This window comes from Morone saxatilis, unplaced genomic scaffold (genome assembly GCF_004916995.1).
Source record: "Morone saxatilis isolate NCDOM2014 unplaced genomic scaffold, NCSU_SB_2.0 Contig2, whole genome shotgun sequence".
NCBI classification, from domain to species: Eukaryota; Metazoa; Chordata; class Actinopteri; family Moronidae; genus Morone; species Morone saxatilis.
The window spans coordinates 3,171,296-3,180,573 of NW_023339762.1; the positions used below are offsets into that span (position 1 = coordinate 3,171,296).

At 40.8% G+C, this 9,278-nt stretch overlaps 1 protein-coding gene across 1 annotated transcript in view; it reads left to right on the forward strand.

Moving 5' to 3' along the window:
- Window positions 1–6: 6 nt before the first annotated feature.
- Window positions 7–9,278, forward strand: part of tead1a (TEA domain family member 1a) — a 24,909-nt gene continuing 15,637 nt past the window's right edge. The window contains exons 1-2 of the mRNA XM_035664789.1: window positions 7–304; window positions 7,548–7,612. Of these exons, the coding sequence (XP_035520682.1) occupies window positions 100–304; window positions 7,548–7,612 (270 nt within the window). The 5' untranslated portion in view covers window positions 7–99. The remainder of the gene's footprint in view (window positions 305–7,547; window positions 7,613–9,278) is intronic.

The following is a 9,278-nucleotide window of genomic DNA, read 5'->3' on the forward strand; positions in this document are numbered from 1 at the left end:
GTTGAGTTTGCCATAAGTTTTTATCACGTCACCTACGTAGCATCACACCATTGGCATTAGCGCTGATTACACGTCGGCTAGTTAACGTTAACTGCCAGTATGGAGCGCAGTAGCTGGAGCGGCAGTGAGAGTGCAGGGGAGGACATGGACAGATTGAGTGACTCAGGAGGGGATAAGACCATGGATGGGGACCCTGAGGGGGTCTGGAGCCCCGACATCGAGCAGAGCTTCCAAGAGGCCCTGGCCATCTACCCGCCATGTGGAAGGAGGAAGATTATACTGTCAGATGAAGGAAAGATGTACGGTGAGTGATGGGAGATGGAAAACTGAGAAAAAGAAGGGAAGATTTGTTTTATAAAAAGCCTGAATATGACCATGGTCAAGATGAGATCTTCAGATTGTTGGTTTGTTCAACCAACAGTGCCGAAGGCAAAAATATTCAAATTGAAATGATATAAAAGCTATATATAGAAACTCAAACAAGAACATTTGACTTTTTTCTTCAATATATGACTTATTAGGAATGATCAAAAAACAATTAAAGGGCTGTGATGTACTGTAAGTGTTATGTGGTGGCTCATCTTTTATACAGAAGGATAAAGATTTTGAATGAAGCTAAGTCACACTTGAACACTTGTTTGTGTATTTGTACGGCGATGCATATTTGAAGAGTGTGGATCATTTTGATTGTTCAACACTAATCCACACACTTTGTTGTGGTAGAATGTGACATCTCTGTGCAGTGTTATAAACACATCCAGTGATTGCCCGAGCCGTCGAGGTGTTTGCTGTGCTGTGTGAGACTGTGAGAATGACTGGATCGACGGCTGCGCGTGAGGGCCGTCTCACAGGGCCTCGAGTGTCAGAGACACAGGAAAGAAAGATAACCTGTAAAGGAGAGGAAATAGAGGTGTGCTATAGGTGCATCATGTGTATGTGTGTGCGTCTGCGAATGAACGTGACACTGACTGAGAGGGTATATGTATTTGTGTGTGTGTGAACTAATAGAGTGATGAACAGATGGTCCTCTGGCTGCCACCAGCTGCGCCTCCCTCCCTCTCTCTTTCACTCTTTTTTCCCCTTTTTTCTCTCTCCCCCTCTGTATGCAGAGTGCACTCTAGTGATTTCTTTATGATACTACTTGAGTTTCAGGCTTATAAGTATTAGATTAAATCCTAGATACTATACTTTTTTCCCCGTGCACACTTGTCTTGCCTCGGGTCCTTGATGGATTTAAACACACAGTATGGACACCCGGAGATTGCAACCACAATGCTGCTGGGTGGCCTGGCTGGCAGCCCAAAGGGTGCTTAATTTTGTTGAGGTCAAGGCTCTATGCAGGCCAGTCAGGTTCTTCCTCAACAAACTTTTACCTCACCTTAAGATCTGCACTAATCAGTATTTTTATACTAACAATGGTGAAATCACATAAATTATTATCCAACTACAGTACATAACAACTTAAACATAACAGCTAAGCTGATAATCAGTGTTGTGGCAGCTTGTTGCACAGCCCCCCAAGTAGAATAAGTCTAGTGACCACATACTCAGTGGAAGTACAGCACCAACTGAAAAGCTGACCTGCAGGAGTCACACTGATACTAAAACTCCTGTTAAAGCTCCTTGGTGTTATTGATTAGCCACCAATCAATCAGCCTCACTCTGTTCTCTGCCTCAGTGGCATGTTCAGCGCTGTTTGTTTACCTTGCTGACTTTGTGTCCAAGTTGTTGACACGTTTATCACTGTGACCTAATTCAGTTAGACAGTGTCTGTTTTCAGAGGCAGAGCAGGAAAGGCAAAATGGCGAGAGGGGATGAGTAGCGTTTGGCATAGAGGCCAGGGGTTTTTAATCGTTACTAGAACATCTGTGCAAACCAGAATTATGAAACAGTATCTAGTTTGTTTTTATTTTTGGCTCATGATGCACACAGAATGTGACATGCTCACTTTATTGTTCTTTTGCAAGAAGAATGCATTTTGTAATTGAATACGACTATTTTCTACAAGAAATTTTAAGGACAAGTGTTTGTCAGGATTTAGTGGCATCTAGTGGTATAGTTGCAGATTGCCTCAACTCAACTTGATTTCACCCACCCCCTTACAAGCGTGAAGGCAAAAACTACGGGTGTGCAAAAAAATGCAAACAGAGCCCCCTATCTAGCAGCCAGTGAGTATGGTTCAAGCAGTTCAACGTGTGGACTCGGACGCCACTCATTCTAAGGTACCAAACACGATTCTTATTATTCAGGTGATTATACAGTAATGAAAACATACCCCCTACTCGAATATTATATTAACATTTCCACCCATTTCTGCCAATAGATCCTTCGAAGAACGTTATGTATGCACACAACCTTGAGGTTACTTTAAAAACTTGGCTTTTTTTCCATTGCTATTCAAACCAAACCTAAGTGTCATTAATGGTGGTTTTGTGGTTTTCTTGAGCATTACAAAATTAGTTGCAGGTGAGTATTCCTACAGAAAAAGGAAGAGGTAATATCTGATACTGTAGGTAGGTTCTAAAACACCCCCACTGTCTGCAGGGAAATGGACTGAAATAGAAAATAAGAGGGAAGATGTGTAAAAGTGCTGGGATGAACTTAGTGAGAGAGATGCGTAGAAAAACGATAAATGGATGCATATAAAAAGGAGAGAGAATAAAAAGGTGAATAAAAGCCCTATTATCCTTTTGAAAAGGTAGAGCAGAGGTACAATGTAATGGCCTGTGGCTTTCTCCCCTACAGAAACATCATATGGATCTACTGAATGAATATGAAAGTCCTTTAATTGGTATTGACCCTTTTCTGTCTCTTAAGCTCTGGATCAGCGACATGTTCAAAGCAGATGTATTATAGGAGGCTACAACATACTGTGAATGGTAATGAAGTGTAGGCTGTGGCAATGACACAGGTTCCCATATTCTATCCAATTTTGTTATATTGTATAAAACATGCCTATACTCCCTTTCAGTGAAAATTGAAATTTAATTTATTCTGACTACAGGTATTACATTACATCCATGCTAACAATGTAACAAAAGAAACTCAAGTTGAACTAGTTATTCAGCTCGACTCTTTTTGAAGAAACTGATGCAAAAAGAAGACATCCTCTTAGATGGAAATGGATGTTAGAAATCAATCCAAGTCTGTTTACAAGTCTTGGGGAGTACTACTGCACATATAGAAAGTTGTGTAAAGTCTTTTGTGGTCCGAGGGAAAATTACCTCAAGTGATGTCACTTGAGTCGGTTGGTGCTTAAAAAGGAAAATCTGGTTTTCTGGTCGTGACTACTGTCTACAGAGTCATTGTGTCTTGTTAACAGCACTGATAGGGCCTTTTGCTTTTTTAATGTAGTTTTTACCATGTAGTTTGTCTTGCACGGTTGGAACAGGAAGGTGAGGCGAGGGTCACACACGCTGGTTCTTTTTAAGCATATTTGTTAAACCTGCATTAACTCATTTTGGCCATTTGGGGGCAGCATAACAAGCTGTAAACACTACATGTTGACATATTCTCTCTTTATAAAGCTGTTGTGGTGAGCACATTAGCAAACAGTTGCCTTTATACATCCAGCAAACACAGAGCAACATAAGCATTCTTTTGAATCGTGTTTGGCGAGACATGTTACGTCTTATTAGGTCTAAAATTCTCCTGTTAGCTCTGCTTTGTGCTCCACAAACACCAAAGGGAAATGTCTGGCTGTTTAGCTGCTGAATGCTCCACTATGTTCACCAGCTGCTATAAGTAAGGTTGATGAGATCAGATGAGACCGAACCAATATGCCATGCTAATGTCACTCTGTGTCTGTTGGATGTGTAAATGGGCACAAAGAGAAACAAAAGGATTAGCTGAAAGACACTAAATTGCTCTGTAGAGCTGAGGGGAACTTCAGAGTTGAGTAATAATTCTCTGTGGGTTTGTCGCTACAAGTAACTCCTTCGATATTACACACAGTTATTTGATCCATGTATAGCATAATAGTGATTGGTGCAGCTTTAAAGCAGCAACAAGGAACCTACATTTTTTTGTGATTCCGGCGGCCCCTGTGTACAAGAACCGTGTTTCTACTGCCTCATTCCATTGATTTCAAGGGGAGTCCAACTGAATCCGATCCGGTGGCAGGTATTAAGAATAACTATGTAAAAATAGTAAATCCTTTCACTGATGGTCTCGATTGTTTATGTAGGTCATATAGAGGCATCAGAATTGATTTAAGACTGTTTCATAACCAGTTAAAATCTCCTTGTAGTAGGTTTGAATAAAAATAGGGTTATAATACATTTATATCCCCAGAGTTGAGTAACCAAAAAAGTATGTTTTTGTGTGCATACTGAAACTCTGGTATTGTTTTGGGAGAGCCCTGAATGAATACAGAGGATACTGAGTGTTTGCTCAGTTTCAGATACAGTTAATTTCTATGAAGTTTAAGTTGTTCTGGAAGATTAAAAAACAGTCAGAGAAGAGAAAATATTCTTCAGGCACTTTCAGGCAAAACTAAGGGCAAGGTTATATCAAAAGCCTTTATTTAGATCTCACACGGTCTTCATTATGGTGAAGATAAAAAAACAGATGGATTACCTCTTATATCCTACATAGGCGCATAGGCACAAGGCGCCGGAAACCATCACGCAATGAAATGACCATGTGTATATACAAAGAAAACAACTATCACAACAATATCAAAATCAAATTAAAACAAATTGTATCACGTATCATGTATCATGTATTATGCTGTCTCAGTAGTTATCATTTATAAAGTTATATTAAAAAATAATCTGTTTTCTTCAGCAGATCCTGATAATTCCTTTAAAATATGTCACATATGCAGCTCTTGTAACCGCTAACTGCTGTGGGCTGGTCTTTGATGTGAGGTGACGTCACCACCTGTTGCACTGGAGGTGACGTCATCTGGCCAGGGTTCAGTCACTGTTTAAAGGAACTGACACTGTTTGTAATAAATGAAATATTAACTGTGGGGTTAGCAGGAGCAATGATGTTTTTAAACCATTGAACCTGGAAAAACATCAGAAGTGTGCCACACAGAGAACTTCAAATGAAGACAAAATCCACAAGAGACGTCTCATTGCTGAATGTATGATTGACTGGTGGTCTTTGCGAGCTGCGCCACTGAACCAGATGGAGACCAAACAAATGAGCTGAGATCTCAGACTCGCCAGTTAAACACACTCCTACTCGCTGTTTGTGACGCCAGGCTGCGGGCCAGAGTTCGGCCCCTGTGGTCTGAGGTCTTCCCAGGGTACACAACAATACACACCACTCCACTGCAGCCTTGTTAGCGAGCGCGGTCAGTGAGGCCTTGAAATTATTCTGAAAGGGTTTTCGAGCTATTCTGTAAAGCACTGAGGCTCTTAATCACTATGCTAACTAAGCGTGGAGACAGTGAACTACTGCAGTAATGCTGTTTTCAGAAGACTGGGAAAGAAAAGAAAATATTTGTATGGAAAAACGCATAAGAAGCTGCATATTTGTATAGATTGCCTTCTCATTCGCACAGGTATTTCTGTGCTCTCTCAATGCCAAGTGAGAAATCTGTCAGGATTCTGTTTCTAGTGTCTTGTTCACATGGTCGCTGCCTTGTGGAAGGTATTACATTTAAATAACTTTGTGAATTTGGGAATTTCCTCTTCAGTTGGATTTTTTTTTTTTTACATTTTCTGTAAATTAAGTCACTTTTTGATTTTATCATATTGTTGCAAATCTGCTTCTGGTTTCTTAAATTTTTTTGTGGATCCTCGTTCATGTTCTCAAATCAGAATCACAGAACTAGCATGTGTGTTGTGTGTTTTTCGGGCGCGCCTGCCCCCTTAATATCTGCTTGAACACAGAGTGGCTTCAGCCTGGAGATAGCGAAGGAGGGGGGCGGGGTTGCTTCTGTTCGTCACGGTTAATGACCATCTGACTTTGGCCTTGAAGTCTTTCACTGGGCAAGTGGAGAGAGAGAGAGAGACACAGAGAGAGAGAGAGAGGGAGAGGAAGAGGGAGGGAACAGAAGGGAAGCCCATTCACTAACAAGAGGAAGAGAGGGGGAAAAGGGAACAGCCAGAACAGAGGATGGATGGACGGGGAAAGGGAGGGGGGGTGTGTGTGTTGTGTGTGTGGTGTTAGTGTATGTGTGGTGCTGGAGAAAGTTTTTGAGAAAGAGGGGAGGGTGAAAGCGAGGATGTGTGCCGCAGGGTTAGTGAAAGATGAATAATTGCACCCGTTAAGCTCCTTAAGAAGAACGCAGCTGGCCCCTCTGGAGTCAGATGTCAGCGCTCCGCAGCCCAGGACTCCACTCATGTGTGTGTTTTGGCGTGTGTGTGAGTGTGTGTGTTGGCAAGCTCAATGCATGTATAGTACGTGTATGTAATGTTGTGTGTGTTGTGTGTGTGTGGTGATGTTATTTTCGTGTGTGCTGTCCGTCAGTCGCCAGCTCTTGACTGCTAAGAAAGGAAAACACCTGCATAGGGAGCTGTAGATTTTTATCAATCTAGCTTCCCTATCTCAAGTTGAGTGGGATTGGTCTGAAGCACAACACCACACACACACACACAACACACACCACACCACACACACAACACACACAACCACACACACCACACACACACACACACACCATCTGCTAGTTAGTTAGGGCTATTGTTACGAGCCATTTGGATAGTGTGTAGAGGTTTGGCTTTGTGCTGATCTTGACCATCAGTTGGCCAGCTGGCCTGACTTTGGTTTTCCACTTGGTCGGAACAGAAAACCGGCCAGGAGACAAACCAAACTAAGCTGCAGAGCCCCAAACATGCTTGTTAGCAAATAAAACAACAATCAAATTACTTAATTTCATAAAATATTTAAAGTAACTGCTATTTTTGAATTGTAAGGACTCCCAAGTTGTAACACGGTCAGACGTTGGAGGCAACTGTAGTGCAATGCTGTATCTGTATCACTGTTTCAACAAATGTGTTCTATATGAACACACACACGAACACACACTCACAGGTTTTCTGGATGCAACTCTGTGGTTTTCTGCTTCTTTTCTCTCTCTGTCTCCGTCTCCTTCACTAATCTATACTAGCCAGGTCATGCTGAGTCTGCTGTGCTCCCCATTGAATGGGTTGAATTATTCAGCATTGTAAGCGTGTGTGTGTGTGTGTGTGTCTGTGTGTGTGCGCGCGTATGTGCACAAACATAAGCATGGATACAGCTGGCCTGCTGGTTCCTTTAATCAGGGGACGGCCGGTCTGCATGAATGCCTGTATTGTTGGGTCATGTGTATTCAGGGCCATGGCGTGTGTGATTTTGTGTGTGTGTTACTTGTGTATGTGTGGAGGGCTCAACAGGGGTATCGGTGATTACAACGCTACTATGTGAAACTGCACGTCACAGGGTCGCTGGGTCAACAGCACTAAATCAGGCACTAAGTTGTTTTTCAGGGTCATATGATTTCTGCTTGTGATTGTCTGTGAGAAAGAACGGAAAAAAGGGTGTGTGTGTGTGGGGGAAAAAACAGCATGATGCATGTTTCATCTGTATGTTCTGTGTCTTTCCCCCTCCAGGTCGAAATGAGCTGATAGCCAGATACATCAAGCTCCGAACAGGCAAGACGCGGACAAGGAAACAGGTAATAATGGGAGTGTGCATTAAATCCAATCATAGTGTCTACCGTATGTATCACAGCATATCACATTATACAGACATAGTGAGGGAAATGGTGCTATCTGCAGTGATGAAAAGCTGAACTGTAATGGTCATGGTTTTTCTTTATTTGGAGAAACTTGGTAAAAAAATGGTTAATTTTCCCCTTCTTGTTGCTCTAAGTGGTCAATGCCTAGTGTATCTGTAAGGGAAGCTCACATGATTGCTGTGGTTGTTTTTAACAATAGACCATTTTCACAGCAGCCATTTTGACATTAAATAGTAGGGTAAACACAGGTGTTACCAGTGATACTAATTGAGGCTCACTGAAAAGGCTCTGCTTCCCTAAATGGAATGCAGCCTTAATTATTATCATTGGTAACACCTTAAAACACTTAGTTTGGCCCTTTCTGTCCTGCTGTTGTTATAGTCGTGTCTGAGTTGAAAGGTCACCAACTCAACAGAAGAAGCCTTTTAGTTCTAACACCCCATTTACAACTGGTAGTAAAATTTGATCTGTACACAGACTCGTTATCTGAGTAAACAATCCGATCTTGCCTTCGGGTTTACACCTGGTATTTTTTGATGCATTCTCGTTATCCTCATTGAGATCAGATCTCTTTCTTCTAGAGAAAAACCTGTGCCAGTAATTTGAGTGGTAGAGAGTAAGACCCGGAAGCCCCTAAAAAAATCATGGAGTTTTGTGAGTTGTACAGTTAGTTTATAAGCTTTGTGAAACGCTTTCTACAACATATTCTTAATTATTTGTTGCTCTTAAAATTAAAAATATAATAAGTTATTGATTTCTATATTGCAGCAGTGTTGGGCAGTAATTCATTACTAGTAATAATATTACAGTAATAATATTACTTTCCCCAGTAACTATTAGTGTAACTAATTAGCAATACAAAAATTTATTACAGTAGTAAACAGTAGTCGCAAAAATTGTTTAATTACATAACAGTCCAATCACATCCTTGGATTCAATTTTGTAATCCTGGATGAAAATAGTTAGAAATATTCCCATTACTTTGATTGTAACAAACAAAACTGGATTTTAATTGTCATAAATCTGAATTTTGGGGAGATGGCACACAGTTAGCAATTTTGTGCGGAAAGTAATACAACTAGTAGTGTAACGTGTTATGGTTGCAAGGGAGTAATAAGTAAAGTAATAATATTACTTTTGAAAAGAGAAATTGGTAATAATTTAAATTGTTTTAATAACTAACACTGGTCAGTTAACCCAGTGTGTTGCAGTACCACTCTAAAACCTATATTTTATGTTAGCTAAAAACAAATATCTGTGTCAGTTCTGTTGTTTATGGATGCCAGCAAATTGTGGGAAATGGTAGTCATTAACGGATGCTAAAAACTGGGTTGTCTGCTCAAATACATTCTATAGGAAACCTTTCTGGTGTCATGGAACCCCAAATTGATACACATCAGGCCGCGGACCTGTTTATGATGTACTGTCTCAGGGATCACTGTGATTAAATAATTTATACCATAAGTGTCTGTACTGTAGATTGGGAGATTAACAGTGAAGTGAACTTATGAACAGAGCAGTCATTCTATACATTCTCTCTTTGGGCTGATCTTTAGCCAATAGAATGACAGTAAAATTAAAATATTACCCGTTCTTCTGGGGA